Source organism: Aethalodelphis obliquidens, unplaced genomic scaffold (genome assembly GCF_003676395.1).
Source record: "Aethalodelphis obliquidens isolate GAN/ISIS:26980383/991018 unplaced genomic scaffold, ASM367639v1 scaffold9, whole genome shotgun sequence".
Lineage (NCBI taxonomy): Eukaryota > Metazoa > Chordata > Mammalia > Artiodactyla > Delphinidae > Aethalodelphis > Aethalodelphis obliquidens.
Window position 1 is genome coordinate 265,035 of NW_020837953.1, and position 24,898 is coordinate 289,932.

Consider the following 24,898-nt stretch of genomic DNA (forward strand, 5'->3'; position numbering starts at 1 on the left):
TGAGAAATACAGAGCTGTGTCTCCCTGAGAGAATTTTTTTAAAAAAAATCACAAATGGCAAAAGAACTCTTCCTTGAAATCGGTAATTAGGAGAAAAACATCACTAAAACATCAAGGTAAAAAAAATAAAACCCACCATAAAAGCAAGGCAACTACAGCTTATTGACTCCAGCCAGAAGTTACATAATACAGAAATGATGAGGTTTACTTAAAGCAACACACTGTATGGTACATTTTGGAAAAAATGATTAATGATGAAAAGATCCATTGAATTTTGTTCAGGGGGAGTCAGGGAGGATGTGGAAGATGTGTTCTAATCCCTTACCATCTTTTCAGTGCTATAGCCACACTGCTGCATCTCCTGGGAATACACGCTCATCATGGACCTGGCTTCTTGAGGCTCAGGCAGTTCACAATCCTGGTACCACTGTGTACCAAAGTGAAGCTCCTTCATGGATGGAACAGGAGCAGCCTCTTGAATGTGAGATGAGGGATACGATTCCATGGACTGAAAGTGGTTTTGATAGAGCTCATATTCTTCATCAACAAGCATTTCTCTTTCTTCACCCATTTCCTGCAATCTAGGCGCCATAAATTCAAGCATTTCCCAGGCCTCCTTACTATCGTCTATCTCTTTTTGTTGGGACTGGAAAGCCTTTCCCAAATCTAGAAATGGCTCATCCACAAGCTCTTCTTTAAAATAGGGCTCATCTCTAAATCCCTGTGAATAAAAATTGTAAAAAAAAAAAAAACTTTAAACTACGTCTGTATTAAAGCTGCACCCCACACATTAACTGGAAAATTAACCGCTGACATAACTGCAATGACGGTATTACATGACAATGCATGGTTAACCTGACAGCTCTCCATTACAAATGAGAAGAAATACAATCTCACTGCCACACAAGCCTCAAGCCTCAACCCTGAAAAGAAACAAACGACAAGAGGCAAAAATCTGACTTTGGCAAGGTGACTGACTAGTCTGAAAGGTTCACTATACATCAACTGCCTTAAAATTTTCAGTCAGAAATAGGAATTTTGTTAAATTGCTACATTGAATATTTAACTCCTGCATCTCATATAAAAACTAATACATAAACATGGATGCGCTTCATACTATCACTTAAGAAAGCAAAGACTTAAAAGGTCAGGATTTTCAGGTTTATGTAACTAAAAAGAAATTAATGGTTATTTGAATGTCTACAAAACATTCTCTATAAACTGAAGATATGGGGAATATGTCTCAACTGCTTTGAGTATGACTCTTTTATAATATACCACTTAATAGAAATTTATTTTCGCATCTGCATTAATAATATAAAACAAAAGGAATGAATACAGTATGCTCTTCAATTAATTCATACTTCACTAATCAGAAAAACAAGTACATAAAACTGAAGCTAGACAGTCATGCATGAGCAGAAACTCTGTTGAGTTCCTAGGTAATGCTTGAGGAATATATGGATCTGCTGAGCCTTTGACCTAACTCCAAGGCACCTTAGGGTGCTGGGCACAATGAGGCCCAATTCCCTCTAAGGGATCAACGACATTTCCTATTTTAAGTCCTATTCATTAAGTATCAATAAATGCAAATTCCTGAAATGAATCTACTCCTTCCCATTGCTTCCTCACTTGCAGCTAGACATCATTGCAGTGACACTTTTAAATTAATATACTATACCAAATACTGTAATCTAGTTATTTCAAAAAAAGAAAAAAAACTGCATTTAGAAGGCATATTTAAACATGTCACACAGTTATGAAACTGTAACAAAAAATGTTTAAACTACAAAAATATAATGGACATTATAGGACTACATATCAGTTTTAGACACTGTCAACAAACTATGTAAAGAATATCAAAAGACAGTTGTTATCAAGTAAAGCAAAACCATACTCTAACTCAAGAAGCAAAATAAACACAATTCATTTTAAGAATAAAAAGGGAAAAGCTTCAAAATATACTTTCTAATATTAAAGCATAAAGTAAGGTTTGACTAAATAACTCTTTTCTTTAGAAAGTATTCAATAAGAAGCTCTGTATAGCTCTTATTCTACAGCATTTTTTTTTAATGCAGGTCTATTTTCAAAAATATGTTCTACCCTCAAAATTTTAAGAGTATATTAGTGATATAAAATGAGGTACGTTTGTTCTTTGAAAATGCCTTATACCTGGGCTATGTCATTTATGGAGGCAATGTGATACAAGAGAGAAAAGATTTCAGTTTAAAAAAAATTAATAGGGACTTCCCTGGTGGTCCAGGGGTTAAGAATCTGCACTTCCACTGCAGGGGACATGGGTTTGACCCCGGTCAGGGATCTAAGATCCAGCGTGTCACGCACTGCAGCCAAAAATAAATAAATAAATATCTGCGATTAAAAAAATTAATAAGGGGGGGGATTATTTGATTTGTATCTATTTAGCCAAGAAATGAGAGTGAGAACAAGCTTTTGTCTTCTTTATAATAGCAACTGTTTACTTGGGAAATAAATGTACTAAATACCTTGGGTGCTTCAAGTATTAAAGATGAATTTATATCATGAACTGTTCCTGAAATGTCAGTCTTGTCTTCATTATTGTTTGAATGTAAAATATGATTTTCTTCCTCTTTATCACCTTCCTGAAAATAGAAGCACTTTTAATTTTTAATTATGTTAGCATGACTGAAGAACTGTTTTTGTCAACCATGAAACTTTTTTTTTATTGAGTTCTAATTGACATAAAACATTATATTAGTTTTAAGTGTACAACATAATGATTTGGTAGATGTATATGTTGCAAAATAATCACCACGGTAAGTTTAGTTAATAACTCAAATTTCAGATATACAATACAGTGTTGTTAACTACAGTCACCATGCTATACCTTACATCCTTAGGACTTATAACTGGGGATTTGTATCTTTTGACCACCTTCACCTATTTTGCCCACCCCCAGCCCCCAACTCTGGCAACCAAAGAAGTACTTTTGTAATGAAGAAAATATCTTAGTTTCAAACGCTTTCCAGATTAATTCTTATCTTTCCATTAAATGCAAGTACACAATAAAATTTATGTAAATTGTTTTATTAGACCAAATTTTTCTTTAATAACCAAAAAATGCCATGTTCAGGTCAAAGCTTCTCAAACTTTTTATTCTTTTTAGGTATTCCTTAAAGAAAAAATCACTTTCCCAGGAAGAGACCTTAATATTAAGAAACACCTAAGTTTATACAGGGTGATACTCAAAATATTTAACAATGGTACAGGGTAGCCACTCTCCGTCAGAAGAGGGACAATCATCATGGTTCCTACCAGCTCAGCATCAGTCCCAGGTAATAACACAGCTACAATTTATCAAGTCCTAGCTATGTATCAAAATCTATGGTAATCACTTTTACGTGCTTTGTCTCAGCTTAACCTTTACAGCAATTCTATTAGGTCAGGATTTTTATATTTACATGAAAATAACATCAAATAGATATATATCTCACAGGCACAGGTTTTAGCACTTTAAATATATCAATTCATTTAATATATTTATTAATATATTAATACATATTCTAAGAAGTAGGTGCTCTTATTAACCTCATTTTACAGATGAGTAACACAGGCACAGTAATTTGCTCAAAGGTACATAACTAGCCAGTTACACACCCAGAATGTGAGCCCTGGCTGTCTGGCTCTAGAGCCTATGATCTCGGCTACCATGATTTGTGATCCCAAGTGGGAGCTGGTGAGGTTAAATAACTGGCCCAAGGACACACAGCTTTGCAAATCACAGAACTAAGCAAAATCCCACAGATGTCTGGCTCAAGAACTCCATTGCCAGCTCTGTCCTGTGGGTTCTGAAGATACAATGGACTTTTTAAAGTCAGTTCACTCATTTTTTATCTGTGACATCTGAGGTGAGTTTGTGGAAAAGAGAAAGTCAAGTCACATTTCTGGTTAACATGAAACTATACAGATAATAACTTTCTACATAAGACTATAATGCAAGATTATAGAATACCTATATTATATAGATAGTATATATCTATATGGTACAAGACTTAATAAAAAATAATTCTATTCTCCTGTTACATATTCATAGTCTTTTTGCTCCAACTTGACTTTGGACCTTCTTATTCATACTCTCTCTCCGGTTCTCCTGAGGACTGAGCAAATGCTCAGCAAACATTAAGTGATGAGATAAGTGGCCACCAACTGGACCATGAGAGAGAGAGACAGAGAAATAGAGAGACCTCAGAGAATATCCATGCATCACTATTTACAGCTCACAGACAGTTTTGCTAAAAGAACCCAGATGTTAAAGAAGGAATTACTTAGAAATTTTTAGTGGAATCATCACTAAGTCTTGAAAGTGACCTTTTCTCGAATTCCTTCACTGGCCTCCCAACTCCCCAGCATCCTGGCAGCCTTCTACTCACTGAGGGAAGCCTAGGCAAAGGTCCACCTCACAATTACTGCATTCCAAAATCCTCTCAGAGCAAGGCTCCAAGGTCCCGAGGTTTGTGCAGCTCTACCTCTGCCAGAAATAGCACAGGAATCCACAGCCAGTTGTTACTAAGTTCTGTTCTTTACACTGCCTGAGACTTCCTTCAATTGCTTCAAAGTAAAGTCACACTGCTTAGGTCCTATAGATCATAAATAGTCGGGACTTTCTCTGGTAACCCAAATAATCAGGCAAATAATCATCAGGGAAAATCTAGACAAAGCTCTTGCCACAATCCAAAATACCAAGATGAGGTCCCATAAAAATATTAAGTTTCCCCTCCTTAATTTGTCCAAAAATCAAACTGGGTATCTCATGGTATATACTGACTATGGCAACACTCACACCCCAAATACACAGTATTAAGTCAAGAACTTGACTTAGCTATGTGCTATATTCCATTTCAAAATGTTTAAAGTATCTGATAGGTGTAATATATAGGCATCTTGATGTATAATATGTGAAGAATAATAAAGTAATATATGAAGGTCACGTGAGGTTCCCCAATGCAAAAATACTATGTGTAATACATGACTCTATCTATGTCTATAAATGAACATATGTAACAATATCTATATAGACAGATCTCTATCTATATACCTATTTATCTATATGAACACTTGTAGTGTGCTAATATATTTCACAGAATAAAAGAATTTTAGAGTTAAGAAAGATCTTATGAATTCTCTAGTCTTTTTTAGTCTTTTCAGAAATGAAAAAGTAGGCTCAGAAAAGTGCTGTACCTATGATCGAATTACTGGTATAGTGCTTCTCAAAGGGCAAAACTTCTGCATCAGAACTACGCCAGTGACTCACTGAAGAGGCAGATTCCTGAACAGCACACGAGAATCACGAAGTCAGAATCTCCGAGAGTAGGACCTGGGAAACTGCATTTTAACCATCTCCAAGGTGATTCTTACGTCTATCACATATCATTGAATTTGAGACCCACTGGGCTAACTTGTAGCAAAGTTAGAAACAGAGCCCAGATTTCTTGAAATCCAGTCCAACACTCTACTACAACCATGCTATCTGTTTCAGACATGCGGCATGAAACTAAACTGTGACAACAAATTAGAATAGGAACATATAGCATTGTGGCTAAGAGTACAGGGTCTGAAGCCACTCTGCTGAGTTTATATTCCAACTCTCCCCCTTACTAGTTATATTACCTTGCATAAGTTACTCAGCTCTGTGTCTTGACTAACTCAATACATAGTAGTGGTAATAAGAGGATTACCTCCTCTTAAAGTTCCTGTGATGACTAAATTAGTGCATGTAAAGAGCTTAAAATACTGAGTGACATATATAAGCACTCAATAATACTTTAATGCCACTTGAAAATTATCATCAAGTATTTTTTTTACATTGGGGAACCTCAATAGCACCATAACTAATAATACTTTAGTCAGAAAGAGTGATCTAGGGAAGTTGCAGGAAAAAAGAAAAAGAAAAAGAAAAACAAACAGTGATCTGACATAGCACATGAGATTAAACAATAAGATGACTTCAGGATGGCTTGACCATATCGGAGTTTAGATGCTAGGGGTTACAAGGCACATTGATGGTCAGAAAAGCATATTAAAATCTTACTGAGATATGGTTAACTAGATTTCAACTTACCAAGCCATCTCGACATCATGCCCAAATGAAAGTTAAAACACATAAACATACTTATTTTAATTTATAACATAAGGAATGTAATGAGAACTTAGAAGTCTGTGTTAAAAGTATAAAGATAAAAGTAGTAGCAGTAGGACTAGTAATGTTGGCAGCTAGCACTGATGTAGTAATGTGCTAATAAGCACTTAACAAATATCATCTTTAATCCTCAAAATCCTATGGGGTAGACATTTTTTTCTGAAAATTAAGTCAAGGACGTTAAGAAACTTGCACAGACACATGTATAGTAAGCAGTGGAACAGGGATTCGAAGCCAGGTGTATTTGTCTGCAAAATCCATGTTCTTAACTACTGATATTATCAATATCCTATAATGATATAGTATTATCATTTCCTATATTAACAAAATTCGACACTTACCACCAAAGGCTTACAGATGCCAAGGTGTACAATGCCTGGTGGCACAGCTTTCAACACTTCCACAGCTTCAGCAAGTGTGGTGTTGTCCAAAGAGTATTCATTGACTGAGACCAGGCGGTCTCCAGGTAATAGTTCTCTGCCTCTTTCTGCCACACCATCTGCCACCAGGGAGCGAATCACAATCACTGATCTTGTGGGATCTAAGGGGTCCTAAGGATCAAGCAAAAAAGAAAGATGAGTCAGTTCCCTAAAAACAAATATATAGCCTTAAGACAAGTATGTGGACAGTCACACCTCAGCGATATTGTGGGTTTGGTTCCAGACAACTACAATAAAGCGAATATCACAATAAAGTGAGTCACATGTTTTTTGGTTTCCCCAGTGCATATAACAGTTATGTTTACACTATACTGTAGTCTACAAAGTGTGCAATAACATTATGTCTAAAAAAACAATGTCATACCTTAATTTAAAAATACCTTATTACTAAAAAATGCTAACCATCATCTAATAACACAGGGTTGCTGCAAACCTTCAATCTGTAAAAAATGCAATATCTGCAAAGTGCAAATAAAGCTAAGCACAATAGAAAAGGGTATGTCTGACTCATGAATCTCATTTGACTATTTATGTGTCCAGTATTCTGGTAGTATTCTTCCAAAAACAAAATCTATTAAAATATCACTCTAGGGCTTCCCTGGTGGCGCAGTGGTTGAGAGTCCGCCTGCCGATGCAGCGGACACGGGTTCGTGCCCCGGTCCGGGAAGATCCCACATGCCGCGGAGCGGCTGGGCCCGTGAGCCATGGCCGCTGAACCTGCGCGTCCGGAGCCTGTGCTCCGCAACGGGAGAGGCCATAACAGTGAGAGGCCCGCGTACCGCAAAAAAAAAAAAAAAATTACTCTATACATCCACACAAATATCAGCTTGTATCAAGATAAAGACATAACCTTAACAACTTCGGTTGCATGTCTGAGTGCTCAATACACACAAATTTCTTTTTTAAAGTTTTGATGATCGATATTTTGTTGGACCACAAGAGATCTGGGGAGAGCTGGAAAAGAATCTCTGACATCCTTAAGCATAGTCATACTATGGACCAAAGACAAGCCCACCTATTATTGCTCTTGGGCAATAAGTAGGCTCCAAAAGCAGTGTACTATGGGAAATGATACTGCATTCTTAGGCACTTCACCAGTATAAAATCTTCTTGCTAAATCACTTAAGTTCCAAAAAGACATGGAAACCATGGCATAGACCACTGCCTTTAAAAAGTATGTTTAAAAATAACATAACCTAAAATTATGACATGGTATAGGTACCCCTAGGTGAGAATTATTCTAATACAGAGGAACTGAATATCAATTCATGAACAAAATCATTGTGCAAATCCGTCTCATCCACTGGGAGGGCCCCATATTTCTTTTCATTAAGCACGGAAGATAACACTGACACTCTATAAATACATTTGGCTAATAAAAACCAATTTATAGCCACACTATTATTTTTTATTTTATTCACCAAACTCTGATATATAGCACTTACTATGTGTCAGGCTCTGTTCTAAGTGCTTGACAATCAGTAATTCAGCTAATCCTTACAACAAATTCCAGGATGTGGGTAGATTTATTGTCTGTATTTTACAAATGAGGAAGCTGAAGGTCAGAAAGTTAAGGAAACTTGCCAAGATCACCCAGCTGGTGAGTGGCAGAGCCAGGATTCAAACTCAGTCTGGCTCCTAAGCCCTTCTCTTAACCATTGTGCTCTGCACCATAATAATAATCAGAACAAACTGGAAATAAAGAGTTATGAATGGAAAAGAAACATCCATGTGGAAATCTTATGGTTGAGTAGAATCTCTTATTTGTCCTAATGGTGGAGGTATATGATACAATTACTGAACCTCAAACTTTGTAAGGGAGAGAGAAAAAATAAATCTCACCCTTAACATCACTCGCTTGGTTTGTCTATTTTGCTCCTACTGTTTCATTATGTACATACTGTTCCATAGAGGCAAAATGTAGTAGCGTGAGATTCTACTACTGTTAGTTTCTATTAAACCCTTCCTGAGAAAGTAGAAACTACCACGTTTTGTGTTAGAATGGTAAGACTTTGGAATTAGTAAAGTGAGAATTTGCCAAGTTCCAGGCTATGTCTGTTTGAAGTGGCTGATGGTTCTTTTGAAGGTTTCTGCTGCAGTTTTCTATACCTCTATGTTGTAGACATCCAGGCTTATTTTCAATACTGCATGGAATCTTAACCAAATATACCATATTTAAATCAACAAAGGCTATAGAGCAAATTCCTTGAAAAATGCCTTCAAACAACTTATTTTACTTTCCTTAACTAAATCTTGCTTTTCCACTACCAAGTCAAGAGATTCTTGGTAAATTTCTAACATGCTCTGTTGTAATAACACCACATACTAATAAAGAGGATTGAAAGTAAAAATAGTCATGGGAACTCACTAATAAAGTACCGTGTTAAACTATAATTACACCAATATTTTCAAGTAGAGGGAGCTATTGCATAGGAAGAGAACAATAAGGGACCCCCCCCCAAAAAAAAAAGAGTACAGTGGGATATCAGCAGCGATCAGTGCAGTAATATAAAAGAGCTGTCTATTTTGTCACCAGCAACCATGAATCACAACACACTTTTTCATTCTGAAATATGAAACCATTACATTTGAAGTTTGACACACTAATAAATAAGCTGTACAATTATGTCCTTCATTTAGGCTGTCAGTTTCTGATGGAAGGCTTTTTTATTGGGGGGGAAGGGAAACTATAAAATAGCTTATTCCCTTCATGAAATGCACAGAAAGCAGCTAGCATTACTTCATATTAGTAATTACTAAACTTTCTTAGAGAAAACTGCAACAGTGAAATACACCAAAAGCAAATAAATGATTTCACTGGGTGGGTGTGAGCCATCTCTGCAGTTTCATATAACACCTAAGCAAAAAGTACGATTTTTTACCCAAATAAATAGTGAATTGGTTTTCAAAATGCAACCAGTTGAAATGATAATTAGAAACATTTCAAAGAAAGATTACCAGGAAATAATGGAAATAGAAAACAGATTAATAGATTTCCCTTATTATAGAAAAATCATGGTGAGCATTTATTTATACAAAATGCAACCTTCTTTAGACCGCAAACTAGTACCAGGTGTGCCTGCTTACTAAAATTTATTCAGGCTTGGGCTTCCTAGTTATTCTAAACACTAAATCCAATCTACCATCCCTTTTCCTGGAGGAAAGAAGCCAACGGCAGCTTCTTTGGCACTTAAAAAAAGACAAACCACCCACTACTGAAGATACCCCATTATGGATAATTACCACTGCATTTTCTATGATGACTTTTCTGACCAGGTAATCTCTCACGTAGCTAAATGGAGTTGCTTTAATGAGTAACAGTCATTTCCTTTCATGGTCATCACATGTAGTAGCCACCCTATGGAAGAACAGCAGCTGCTACTGCCTACCAGGGCGGCTACTATTCTTGAGGCTTGCCACATACGACATGCTTAAAAACCAGGCTGCTTCTCATCAGAAAAGTCTGTTTTCTGAAAATGTAGTCTATAATATCATACCCATGTTAAATCCAACAAAATGTTACAAAGATATTTCTCAAGACCTCTACCCAACTTCTAGACCCTATCCAGATTTTTTCAAGTCCCCATCAGTTTTTATCAACTTTTACCATAATTTTAAAATCTCTAATTTTTCTTGTTTTGGTAAACAACACTGTAAGGAACATTGTATTCAACAATCAAGATGTTGTTTTAGACTCAAACAGCCAACAGGGGGTACTAAGTACCAACCACAGAACACAAGATATATCATCTTTTACTATTCAAGCCATTCTCCTCTTCTGAAAGATGTTTTTTCCTATTTATTCAAAATCCTTATATTCTTACACATGTTCTAACAGTATCCTGTATGTCTGCTTTAACTCAACCATTTATGAAAGTCATTCCCTATAGCTCTTAAAAACTCCTACAATCAATTAGGCACAGCCAACTTTCATCAGAATGCTACATGGGAAGACAGGAGCTCTAAACCTGAATTCTCCTCGCTACTTAGCTATGAAATCCGAAGGGAACCAATCTAACTGCTCTGTCTCACAGGTGAATAAAGTGCCTGAAGAAAAGCTCATATGAGGATTTTTGAGGTCTCTTGAAGTGATACTAATGTTTGATAGTTATTATAAACACAGGAAGTTTCAATGTTGGGGGAAATCCAAGGTGACAAACAGACTTCTCTCCTCCCATAGTCCCTGAGTGGCACTGCCATACACCCAAGCACTCACTTGCTCTCTCTCACCTTTTCACTGGGTTGCTGGCTAAGGCATGTCAACTGCCCTTCTGCCTCTTCTATCCGATCCTTTCTCTCCATTCCTGCTGCACTATTATTTCTCTCCTATGCAACTGCTTCAGTCTTCCCAAAGGTCTACCTGTCTCCAATCTTACCCTCTTCAGTCTATTGTCTACAGAGAGAAAATAATGATTTTTAAAGATAAAAATGGGATTGCAATTCCTCCCCTGCATAAAATATTTTAGTGACACCCACTGCCTTCACGATAAAGTGCTCTTTGGCAGAAAAATTCCTTCAGATCTGCAGTTTAGTCTCATCTCCCCTTGCTCTTCCCACATGTACCACTGCTCACCCCCAATCTGCCCCACACATTGTCCCAACAATCCAGAACCACTGAAGTTCAGGACTGTGGAAGGCTTTGGTATGCTTCACGATATTCTACAAACCATTCCATCTGCCAGGAATGTTCTTCCTGCCACTTATCTGTATCTTTGCCACCAGAGTCAACTCACATGTTTCCTCCAATGAGAAGTTTTCCCTGACTTCCCGAAGAAGGCTCAAGCACTTCCTACTCTGTGGTTATCTCTAAACCTAAAAAAAGATCTTCCATTATAGCATTTGTCATAATATAGTTTCCTCACTGTCCTTGACCTTTTAGAATAAGTTAGGCCCTCCTGCTAGATGTATACACAGCAATGTTGCATTTTTCCTATTACAAATTTTTTGACATTCTACTGAAATTATTTTAACCATCTTCCCTACTAACACTAAGCTTCATGAGAGCAAGGATATGTTTGCTTATTTGCTACTTTATTTCCAGGGCCGACTACAGTGCCTGCCACAGAGAAGGGACTGAATAATAGTTGAAATATCAAATGACTGAATCTATTCAGGTTCTCTCTCCTTGCTGGACTATAAGTACAGCTATAAGGCAAAGGCTACATCCCGTCATATGTGAATAACAACAACAACTGTTAACACTTACTGAGGTCTTGCCATGCCAGGCATGATCTAAATATCTTACTTCATTGAACCTATTTAATTAATCCTCACACCAACATGAGGTAGGTTCCATCATTATCCCTAATTTCCAGATGAGAAAACTAAGGCAGAGGAAAATTAAATAACTTAACTAAAACACACAGTTGATAAGTAGTACAACCAGAATTTAAACCAGCCAGTTAAGCCCCAGAGTTCATGCTGTTAGCCACTATGTCATGCAGCTTCTTAAGGTATTTGCTAAATGAATGAATGTTGAAAGAAGGCAAATTGTTAGAATATATATTTATTACCTTGCCAAAGTGTATAAAACTGAGTCCCTAAAGTACCATACTTGGCCACTAGAGGTTTATATGTTGGTACCTAGTTGATGAAAGTTAGAACAGAATGTGCAGCGTGCCTCCGTGGACAGCTAAAACATGCATTTGTTTGCCAGGTTTTAATTCACACTTAACGTTCTCAAGAATCCATTCCTTTGGTGTCCTTTGGTCACCTTCACATGAACACATACAAACATGTGACAACCCTTATTCCCAAATGGATGGAATTCAAAGTTCAGAAGTGTCTATAAAATGTATTATATGAATATTTGTGTACATTCCCACAGACCAAAGAGACGAAGGTTCACATAAACTAAAGCACGGTACAGCGGTGTCACCTGGGGCAGAGAGGTGGTTCAGTTGAAACTGGGCTCTCTCAGAGGCAAGAATATCAACCAGAAGACGTAGAGAGCTCTAGTCTCAAAGCTGCTCCAAAACTAAAACTACAAATACAGGTAAACAACCATGGCAAACTCAGTGGAAAGGCATGAAGCAGAAAATGTTACATAAAGAGGAGACAGAGGAAATGAACATGAAGTGCTCACATGTAATAAACTGGCCAATGCCTCAGTAAAAGGCATTCTTTAAAATAAGAGGAATATGAGACATACACCAAGGACAATTCTGACATTCAACATTTATATGTTTGCAGTATTACTCCAATAAAGGAAAACAAAAATCAAGGTGTTACGAGGACTTGACTACATGGATTCAAAATAAAGGATAACTGGGACTTCCCTGGCGGTCCGGTGGTTAAGACTCCACGCTTCCACTACAGGGGGTGTGGGTTCGATCTCTGGTCAGGGAACTAAGATCCCGCATGCTGCATGGCACAGCCAAAAAATAAAGATAAAAAATTTTTTAAACTAAAATTTAAAAAAATAAAGACAAACAAAAAATAAAATAAAGGATAACTTTTGGGTTGTTCTTGTTTTAAAAATCTATTCTATCACCCAAACTTTTAAAAACGTTAAATAATGGAATAAGAGGACTTCCCTGGTGGCGCAGTGGTTAAGAATCCACCTGCCAATGCAGGGGACACGGGTTCGATCCCTGGTCCAGGAAGATCCCACATGCCTCGGAGCAACTAAGCCCGTGTGCCACAACTACTTAGCCTGCACTCTAGAGTCCACAAGTCACAACTACTGAAGCCCAAGTGTCAAGAGCCCGTGCTCCGCAACAAGAGAAGCCACCACAATGAGAAACCCGTGCACCACAACGAAGAGAAGTCCCTGCCTGCAGCAACTAGAGAAAGCCCACACGCAACAATGAAGACCCAATGCAGCCAAAAATATTTTTAATAAATTAATTAAATTTTTAAAAAGGCTTATTTTCACTTTAAAAAAAATAATGGAATAAGAATGTAGTGACCACAATAGGATGGCAAAGAGATAGACAATAGTTTATTTCAGATAAAAACTTGGGTAAAAATTATTTACCTTTGATAATGTTGACACTTATTGACAAGTGAGTACAATAAAACAAAGTTGGCCTACAGTAAACTCATGAGAGGAAATACGGTTCATTCATACAGCCTTAATTCTATGTCATTAAAGTTCTGTGCTGTTAGACAGCTCACCACACCAAAATACCTGCTCTCCTGTATTGCAGGAGTCCTTCCCCAAAGTGAAATGATTCCAAAGAATGACTAGACAAACAACTTCAAACAACTGTGAAACAGAAAGCGCTCTACAAATCAGATCTCCTAACCAATGAATTCAATGTTGTGGTGACATTATTACAGAACTGGGCTACTGAGCTTCACTCCACAAACAGTTATTCACATTAGTGTGAGGAATTGTGTTTCAAAGATAATTTGAAAGATCTACATAAATTTCTGGACAACATGAGGCAGCTAGCACATACTATTTGATAAGAGAATGGCTCCAACTGAATAATGGTCAACTGAGAGAAAACTATGAAAGCAGCAAAGAGCCCAATATAACAAAACTTACCATTTTAACCATGTATTTTTGAATTTTATTTTATTTTTTATACAGCAGGTTCTTATTACATTTTAACCATTTTTAAGCGTACAGTTCAGTGGCAAGTACATTCACATTGTTGTACTACCGTCACCACTTTTTTTTTTTTTTTTTTGGCTGCGCTGCGCAGCTTGCAGGATCTTAGTTCCCCGACCAGGGATTGAACCCAGGCCACCGCAGAGAAAGCGCCAAGTCCTAACTGCTGGACTGCCAGGGAATTCCCCCATTTCACTATTCATCTCCAGAAATTTTTCATCCTCCCATACTGAAACTCTGTATTCATTAAGTGAGTCCCCATTTCCCCCCAACGACTATTTTGCTTTCTGTCTCTATGAATTTGTTCTAGGTTTGAAGAGTATACTCTTAAATGTGGCAATTACTTTTTGAACTAAAGAGTAGTAAGTTAAAATCTAAATGAATTAACAGCTAAATAATTTTTAAAATAAGATCCCAAGGAAGTTACTGAAATGGAGAACACAGAAAGAAACCATTAAGTTTAAAAGGGAGACAGCTAGCTATTTCATCCTGGAGGTAGGCAGAAGAAGGAATGGAGTACAAAGAAGAGCAAAGCAAATGTTCTTTTACACACACACACACACAGAGACGTACACATCTTAAGGAAAAAACAATGATCTGCAGAAGGACTGATGCACAGCTGGCATGAATTAAAATGTCCACTGTGAACGATGTCAGTCAGAAAACAGGAATCCAAAGATTTTTCTAAAAAGAAGAAAATATACATAAGAGAGAGAGACAAGGAAGACAGCCATTCAATCCACTAGTGGTAGGATGGGTGTCGATTAGAAGTCAAGGAACAAGTTTTGAGCCCCCAGCCTGACTCTGTACAGTTTCACAAGTTCTTCATTTTTCTGAGTCAGTTTCTTCAGTTGTAAAATGAGAAAGTTGGATACATGACAGTTGTGATCTGTTCCCCTAACTCCAAAATTCTGTAACTAAATTTGACAGAATATCTTGAGTCAAATTTGTCATTAATTTCTACCAAAACATTCACAAAACCACTATAAAAAGTAGGGAATGACAGAAGTTAATTCAAAACACAGCATCAGCAATGAAAAAGACTACACTTTGGTCACAAACATGGTATAATTTTAGTTAGTGATGTCTTTTAAGAACTCATAAAAATGCCACTAACTACACAGTATCTAACTTCTGAGTATTCTACCATCAAAACAAAAGATATTACAAAATATATACATGTACTCTTTTTCATGAAAGGAATATTAAAACAACTTTTTTTTTGCCATTTTTAGACAGCAACAAAGACAAGTCAGAGACTATTACTTGAATTTAAATCACTAGAATAGTTCTGGTTTAAGAATGCAGGATGTAATTATTTATACTAAAACACCATCTTCTGATTTGACCAACAAGCTAAGCATTTACTTTTAGGAAAGAGAAATAAATGCATTTATAGTGAATGCAAGGCAATAAGTAAATGATTCTAATGAATAATGACTAAGCTATCTTATCAGAATCTAACCCCATTTTTTACTATTTTATAATATAGCCAAGTTTTACACAAATCATACCAAGTACCACAACACCATCACGTTCAAAGTAAGTGCCCACAAAATACTTTCAGTGCACTCAAGATAAATTGAACTGATATGGTTCCTGGCTCCTTGTGTCTTATTACTTCCTTAATACTATCAGACATTAAGAATAGATTTTTCCACACATCATACATAGAATGAAACAGTCTCTGAGTAGCACAGTAAGTACAGCACACAAGACAATTAAAGGTGCAATGGAGGGCTTCCCTGGTGGCACAGTGGTTAAGAACCCACCTGCCAATGCAGGGGACACAGGCTCGAGCCCTGGTCCGGGAAGATCCCACATGCCGTGGAGCAACTAAGCCCACGCCACAACTACTGAGCCTGTGCTTTAGAGCCCACGAGCCACAACTACTGAGCCCACATGCCACAACTACTGAAGCCTGCACACCTAGAGCCCGTGCTCCACAACAAGAGAAGCCACTACAATGAGAAGCCTGCACACCACAACAGAGTAGCCCCCGCTCGCCGCAACTAGAAAAGCCCATGCACAGCAATGAAGACCCAACACAGCCAAAAATAAATAAATTTAAATAAATAAAATTTTAAAAGTACAATGGAATAAAAGGTGCACAGAGAAACTTGCTAAAAGATCAAAATATAGTCTAAAATGGAGGAAAAAATACATAAGCTTGCACATAATTTTATTCTGTATAATTTCATACTTTAAAAATCTATTTTAAACATCATAATAATATAATTGGTTCAAGCACAGGCCCACGACTTTCTCTCATCCCCTTCTAGTCTCCTAGTTGACATTCTCCTTGGATACTAAACATTATCTTTGGATGTTTCATCTCCTGAAAATTTTATGTCATGCTGTAATTGTTTACGTACTTACTGTTCACTCCTGGCCCAGGACTTTCGCTAGTTGTGAGGAAAACAAAACAAAACAAACCACACAATTGTCCTTTATCTCAAAGTCCCATCACCCGGCTGAAATGGCTGGGGTTCCATCAGGCTGATGGTAGTACTCAAGGACAAAGTCACACTCTCTATTAAAATTACATTAGTTGAAATGTGAATATACCCAACACGACCAAACTATGAACTTAAAAATTAAGATGGTAAATTCTGTGTTATGTGTATTTTACCCAAAAAAATTGTAAGAAGAAAATGAATTTATAAATAAGAAATATCCCATTATCTTCCAGAAAAAAACTATATTAGTTGAAAGTTATTATGATGATGCAAGGAAAGTATAGACACACAAAACTTTTAAAAGCTTTTTAAATATTAGTTCTGGAATTTATTTTAATTTTCCAAAGAAATCACTCTCAACTTAAGCTAAACAGTTACAAATACCAGCTGAGCGAGTTCCCTGGTGGCGCAGTGGTTGAGAATCTGCCTGCCAACGCAGGGGACACGGGTTCAAGCCCTGGTCCGGGAAGATCCCACAAGCCACGGAGCAACTGAGCCGGTGTGCCACAACTACTGAGCCTGTGCTCTAGAGCCCGCGAGCCACAGCTACCGAGCCCTTGTGCCACAACTACTGAAGCCTGCGTGCCTAGAACCCATGCTCCACCACAAGAGAAGCCACCGCAATAAGAAGCACGTGCACCGTAATAAAGAGTAGCCCCTGCTCACCGCAACTAGAGAAAGCCCACATGCAACAACCAAGACCCAATGCAGCCAAAAATGAATTAAAAAAAAAAAACAAACCAGCTGAGTGGTACTGTTCAAGTTGTTTAATCTCTGAGACTCGAGTTTCTCATTGTAAGTGGAAATAACAATAATACAGATTTTGTAAAGTTGTTAAAAGCATTAAATGAGATAAGGCATGATAAGTGCTTGGAAAGCCCATAGTAATGACTCCATAAGTGCTTTTACTCTCATTCTTGCTATTACTCCTTCTGTTTCTGTTACTATGAAGATAATGGAAAAGAATTTGATAGGACATATGTGTTTGAGGAGTTAATTCAACTGAGCATGTGTAATTTAGACCAACAGTGCTATCAATTGCTAAACCATCCCTGATATTACACATAAGTGTTAACACATGACAATGAAGTGCTGACCCTCTACTCTCCAGATACGTGCCTCTGCACCTGAAGAGAGGCTCAAAGCAGCATGGTGTCCTCAGTTCTCACTCCCCCTTAAAGCCGACACTAAGGGACAGGAGCCATCTCTACACCGGAAACTCCTCTGACAACCACGGCCGTATCAAGGACATAGGACGTGCTTCATTCTTCTGAAAAGATTCTGTGACTTTTTTTTTTTTTTCAATCCTTGAAAGGGCAAGGAATACTCTGTGATACGTAGCACACAAAATGCAGAACAAAACTTTTCCAGCTTTGAAACTGCACAGGAAAAAGGCTAAGGAGTCCTGCTGGGAAATGTAAGGTAAAATACACATAGTTTCTACTCTCTGGCAGTGAAAAGGCCATCAGGTCTCTACAGAGCTTTGACTAGGTGGGAGGGGTTAAGGCAAGGGACCATAAGGATTCAGGAAAATATGAAGTAAATTTTTTAGAACTGTAGTAAGTGTTTCTCTCTGGAAAGATAATCAGAAATTTTTATCCTCTTTCACTAGAGCCACAATTATGAAGAATCAGTGTTGTTTCTGCTCTGTACTTCCACTCTACGTGACCACAGACTTAGGAGCCCAGTTCCACTACTTAACAATTGGATAATCCTGAGCAAATTCCTTAACCTCTTATCATCAGGTTCCTCATCTATAAAATGAAGATGATTATAGGACCTACCTCATGAGGTTGTAGAGATAATTAAACCAGTGTGTGTGAGCAGTACATAATTACTAGCTATTATTATCATGGGAAATGGTGGTCATATTTTATAAATGTTAGAACCGAAAATTTCTCAAAGGATTTTTTATTAAAAGGAATAAAATATGAAAGCTTAGATAGATTAATATTAAACAGTTCACAGCTACTAAAGAAAGTCAAGACATAAAATCAGGGCCAAGTTATCAATTCCAGGACACTTCCGTTCCTGGAATGTCCACTACCTGTTTGTGTGCAAGTCATGCCTCAGTTCCCCATCAGGACTCTCTGGGTCTTAAGAATCAATCAACACGAAATCTCGTAGTCTTACTTCTACCACCGCTAAAATCATAATGTATTATAGAGAGTTGTTCCCAAGTCTGTTTCATCTATTATATTTTAACATATGCTTATTTATCCACTGTCTCTCTACTCCGAATTGAATTTAAATTCCATGAGGACACAGGGTCTATTGTCTATTTTGTTTATTGCTATATTCCCAGTGTCTGGAACAGTGCCTGACACAGAAGATGCCCAATATACATTTATTAAATATACACTTGAAAGGTAGTATATCTTTTCATCTTTAATCCCGCATACTAGCTCGCAAGTGAACAATAATTTTTTGGAAGGAAATAATGAATAACAGGTATAGCAAGTCTGTGCTCAGATTCTATTTTTAAAAATCATCATCATCATTTTTCAGTAACTAGTAACACATTATTTTATGCCCAGAAAAGGGCATTTATATACATCTTTTATTTAGTCTTTATAACTTTATAAGGAAAATATTATTTCTATTTTAGAGATTATTATATAAGAAAGACTAATAGGCTTGTCCAAAGTCCAAGTAGTGTGTCACAGCCAGAAGGCAAATCCTGGTCCTTTCTGACTCTATGTTCAAAGTGCCATATTGGTGAACAAAATATCTGATTAAAATAAAACAGAGGGAAGAGCTGAAAGGGGAACCTGAGCCCTAGAAAGTGGTGTGTCCAGATCAGGCAGCCAATCTCCTTTCATGCATCGTTAACAAATTAGGCCTTTGGTACCAGAAGGAGGCAACACCACTTCCTGGCGCTCACTGGGGAAAGCAGGGCCCCTCTGGATCACTGCCTGGCTCCAAATGACACCCACAAACAGGTCAGAACCGTACAAAAAACCACGCCTTAGGAAAACAGGCTCTCAATACCTGTCGGTGGATCTGATTCCATCTTTCTGCCGTACTCTAGGAAGGGCTATGACTTTCATTTACTAGCACGGTTCTCAACGCTGACACCAGAATCCAGTGGGAACTTTCAAAACACACCCACACCTAGAGATAGAGGAACACGGGTGATGAAACACCTCTGGAGACTGTTTCCTCTTTAGACCAACTCCTTTTATTAAAAAAAAAAAAAAAGTTATTGTTCTGTTTTTCCTTACATGGGAGACAGATGCCTAGTCGGCCTGACATTCACTAACTTCCTGGAATATCCTGAGCATTTCATAGGAGAGACAGAAGTACCGGTATTGCAGTATACCTGAGCACCTTTATGCCTATATTTTAGCTCTCCATGGTCGTTTCACAAACACTAGTATATACCGTTTGGCCAGCTCTGGAATACTCACTAAAGGTAATATAACAAATATATCATTTTCAGACTCTCCTCCTCAGCAATGCCTTCTAGTGTGACGCAGAAACAGTCCTTAAGAAACATTGGTGAAAAGGAGAGCTACCCTAGGAGAAAGCACCACCCGGCTGACAAGCATTTGCCGCTTGCCCTCTATTCTTTCTCTCCCCTCATTAGACACAATGGGATTTTTTTGCCAAATTCGTATTCCAGAGGAGCCATGAAATTCCCTCAAAGTTCAACATCAGGCCTGACTTAAGATCTCTGAGGCCTCCTGCTAATATCATCCCCCTGCAGCTGCCTCGCTAAGGAGAGCTTTTGATCTGTACTATCTGGATTTCAAGCTGATATACACACAGCCTCTTTGATCTCTTATTAAGTGGCTTCTGGTCTCCTGATGCCTTTAGTCTTGCTGCACCGCGGTGTTTGGAAGTCAGTCATCATCCTACAAACTCCACACACCAGGAGCGGGCCCCCTTCATTCACCCACTTCGCAGGCTTGAAAAGCAACCTTTAAGCCATGAGAGAATTTCCCCGGTAGCCACAATCAATCCAGTCCATGAACACACTACTAAGAATTATTTTTCAAATGAAGCAGCTTAAAATGATTTAAAGGATACAGAACTTTCCCATAGAGGGAAAGGAAGCAAATCCTCTGTGAAAAGAAATCTTCAGCCCAGTTGGCACTGGAGCTTACAGTACTTTGATGTTAATAAAAATAAATGTGGATAGGATTCAGGGATGGGCAAAGATTGGGACTTTATCAGTCCCAAGTTCCATTAAACAAAAGTGACCTTTAAATGCAGCTGTGTGGTTTGTACAGAATATATTTCCAAGAACACAGATACTGCCATTAGTAGCAGACTGACTACATTTTGCTCAGTACCGATATCTTAATCATACACGGATGAACTGGAACCAGAGCTCCTTTAAAACAAAAAAGAAGAAGAAAAAGAAGAAGATAAAAGCAGCAACAAAAGAAAAGAACAGATACTGGTGGCCATGTTATGAGATCCCATGAGCATTAAAGTGGAACTATATCATAACTTACAATATATTACTGTCCTGTAGATCTTAGATTCTGAACCCAACTTAATAATGTTAATAATATAGGTACTACTACATGTTAAAATTATATCAATATCTATCAAATTCTATATCCCAGATTCTATAAACTAATCAGTTGGCATGAACGTAAAGATACTGGGCTTCCACAAGTTACTAAAGACTATATAATGATAGTAGCATTCACCCAAAATCTCATATCTTGTGGCAAAATTAGAGTCCTTAATTTCTTCCATTTTTAAACTCAATCTTCTGATAAAGAAGATTAAAACTGGTGGAAAAAATAGGAATAGATTTTGGGGCACTAATATCATAGTCTTAATATAAACAGTTTATGCGCTCTCTTAACTATAAAGGTCAATAAATTAATTACTGACAATATAAAGTTGAAACAAAGTTGATAGTTGTATATTGCTATCACTTAATCTGTCTATATCATGGAAAACCATTAGCAAATCCATGAATTATGCACTTACTTACACTTTATTTTTCAGGAGAAGTATCTAAACAAGGAAATTACATAAGAAGGCAACAATTTTAAGTAGTCTAAATACATGAGTCTCACAAACATTTATGTGCAAGCAGTTTGGTAAAAATGTACCAAAATTTCAAAGATAAATGCTCTTTTGATGAGCAATTCCTCTTCTAGGAAGTTATCACAAGATTTATTCGTACCTTTTTATAAAAGAGTATGACAAGGATATCCAATACAGCCTCATTTGAAATACCCACCAACTGGGTACAGGAGCTTGGTTAAATAAATTATTGTACAACAACAATAATATACTATGCAGTCATTAAAAAGAACTAGCTAGCTCTATAAATACCACAATGAAAGAACATATAATTGAGGGGAAAAAAGCAATATGCTGAAAGCGTGTATGACATATTCCATTTATGTATTAAAAAATAAACAACCAGCAAACTACCACTTATATAATCATGTCTGTATAAAATATCTCTGGGATGATAGACAAGAAAAACAGGAGTTTTTATCTGGGAGATAAAAAATGAGGGATTATGGTCAGAGGTAGATATACTCATCACAGAATACCATTATGTACCTTTGAATTTTTATGCCCTATGTATATATTACTTATTTTTAAAGCATTTCTAATGTGCACAGAAAGTCATTCTGTTGCACATGATAAGAAAAAAGTCAACTCAAACCACATGCATGAAACGTATACACTCCCTTCATATGATGTTTAAAAATCTTTTAAGGAGAATTCCATTTAACAGAGTAGTCAGGCAGAAACTGCACACTAGGTTCTTCTCACAAATACTGAGGCATAACATATCCAAGACTCAGCAATACTGCAATTTTTTATATTCATACTATATAAGTTTTATAACCCATTTCTTCTAAGAAAAATTCATCACTGTTAATTTTTATAGGGAGGAATATTTTCACTATTATTTTTAATCAGCCATCTTTTGCCTTTGGTCTTTCAAACAGCTTTTTAAAGTGTTACTAAGAGTATTTATATATGAATCACCTCTCAATGGCCGTGCTATTATGCTTTCTATTTTTATCTCTCTCAGTGTCTGAGATAAACCCAAAGCCTTTCAAAAATATCTGCTTTGACAAAAATTGAGTTCAGTCCCCATATCGGGAAGGGAGAGAACTGAGGAATGGGATGTGGGAGGGAGGAGAATTACTGGTTAATAAATTTTACCTGCTAAATCACTGAAATTCAAAAGTATCAAGAATGGCAATATCATGGCTAATGTTCAAAAACTGGATAACGTTAAACATTTCCAGTGAATTATAATCATGAGGGGTTATTCAAAGTTCAACATAAATCAAAACACCAGAAAATATCCACTTGCGATGTTTAACTTAAAAGGTCAAATGAAGGTAAAATCCACATAGTTAAAAATTTATTTCAAGCTTTTTGGTAGGAATTAAAAATTACAGACTATCAGACTACCTAATAATTGCTTCATTACTGAACATTAGCCCACAACAAATTACTTGCACTAATTTAGGACTCAAATTTGTAATTATTTTCATTTAAAGCAATAAACACTAGCTCTTACACAGTGCATATAAGCAAACTATATTAATTTTTAATACTACTGAACTTTCATATAAGCATTTGAAAATGAGATAGTATCTAGCAGCTTGTCTTTAAGATATGAAATTGTTCTGCAAGCTGACAAAACAGGAAGATCTGCTGCAATAAATTTATTACAGGGACTCACTGTAATAAAATACCCAAGGAAATACCACTCATAAGTAAAGAAGCAGTATGTGTGGTGGTTAAAAGCCTAGATTCTGGCAGCTGACTGCTTGAGTTCAAACTCTATTTCTGCCATATACTACCTGTGTGAATTTGGATGAGTTAATTAACCTCTCTGTGCCTCAGGTTCCTCACTTCTAAAATGAGGATAATGATAGTACATATTTCATATGGTTCTTCTGAGGAAAACATTAAGTAATTAGAAGAGTGCCTAGCAAACAGCAGACACTCACTATATGTTAGCTATTATTGGATTTGTATTAATTATTTGGATTAATATTAGGATTAGTATCAATATGAGCATTAGTGATATTCCAAGGAATAAAGACATTACACATAAATAATGGGGAATCAAGACAAAGATAACTAGGGCACAGTATGTAATCATACCTAGAAACTGGCAAAAAACTATACTAATAAAAGTTATAACCAAATTTCTGAAGAGTTCTATATTGCTTAGAAACAGAGTACACAATTAAGCCATAATATTCATGCTTTTGACAAACTATGCACACCTCTGTTTTCTATGATATGATCTTATAAGGCATGACGTTACAGTGACCAAGGACTCTTCTAATATGGTATACTTACAGGGCCAGATTTTAACGAGCCATGACATGAAGCAATGCCTAGGCACAGTTGAGACTAACAAATATCCTACCTCCTTTCAAATCACAGCCAAAAAAGCTACAATCACTTCACCCTAAAATTTAATGAGACTAACAACCTGAATCATATTTACTAAGTCTTCCCTGTTGCTTTCTCCTCTTCCTTTCCCCCAGTTTATTTAAAATGCCTTTCATGAAAATGAATTGCCACACATTCCTCTTTGGCCATACGACTGAGCTGTAGAACTGTATATCAGATTCAGCTCTTTCATTGCAGGTACAGAGACCTGCTTATTTTCTCTGCTCAACTACACAATTTCCATCACTGGTGGATCACTGAATCCCCTATCCAGACGGCCATCCCATCGTTCCGTGGCCAATTCAAGATCCTTTATGTTCTCACTCATTTCTTCCTAAAGCTTGGCTCAATTTACGTAAAAAGCAAATTTCTGGCCAATAATCCACAAATGGGTAATTCACATATGGCTCATCAAGAGTTGGCTGCATTTTAGAACGTAATTTTACAATTAAATTTAGACTTCACTAAACATCTACTAATTAAAAGCATCTACTTATTAATTTTCCTAATCTAACTAGTTAAAAATTGATAGAACACAAACATATTGTAGTATGGCTCCATCTTTGAGGACAATATCAAGACTTTTTGTGTTTATTTTCTAAATTAGATTATTACTAATAATACATTTCCATAATAATCTAACATTTCCCACTTCTTTACATGTTAATTTACTTAAACCATAGTAATCCTTTGAGCTAAACATTATTATCCCCATTTTATAGATGAAGAAATTGTAAAAGCACCTACAAAATATATATTGTGTATAATTTTGTCAGGCTCTTGACAGAGTTCTTATTTTTCTAGAGAAAAACTCAGTAGTGAGAAAAGTGGTTAACTGAAATTAAAATACCAA

General features: G+C 36.8%; 1 protein-coding gene across 18 annotated transcripts in view; it reads right to left on the reverse strand.

The window, feature by feature from the left end:
* PATJ (PATJ crumbs cell polarity complex component) overlaps positions 1 to 24,898 on the reverse strand; it is a 358,987-nt gene that overhangs the window by 244,460 nt on the left and 89,629 nt on the right. For 17 of the 18 annotated variants that reach the window (XM_027108328.1, XM_027108332.1, XM_027108333.1 and 14 more), the window contains 3 exons: positions 6,517 to 6,726; positions 2,505 to 2,621; positions 326 to 721 (listed from right to left, as the gene is read on the reverse strand). In XM_027108328.1, coding sequence (XP_026964129.1) covers positions 326 to 721; positions 2,505 to 2,621; positions 6,517 to 6,726 — 723 coding nt within the window. The remainder of the gene's footprint in view (positions 1 to 325; positions 722 to 2,504; positions 2,622 to 6,516; positions 6,727 to 24,898) is intronic. The other variant, XM_027108335.1, reaches the window with a different exon arrangement.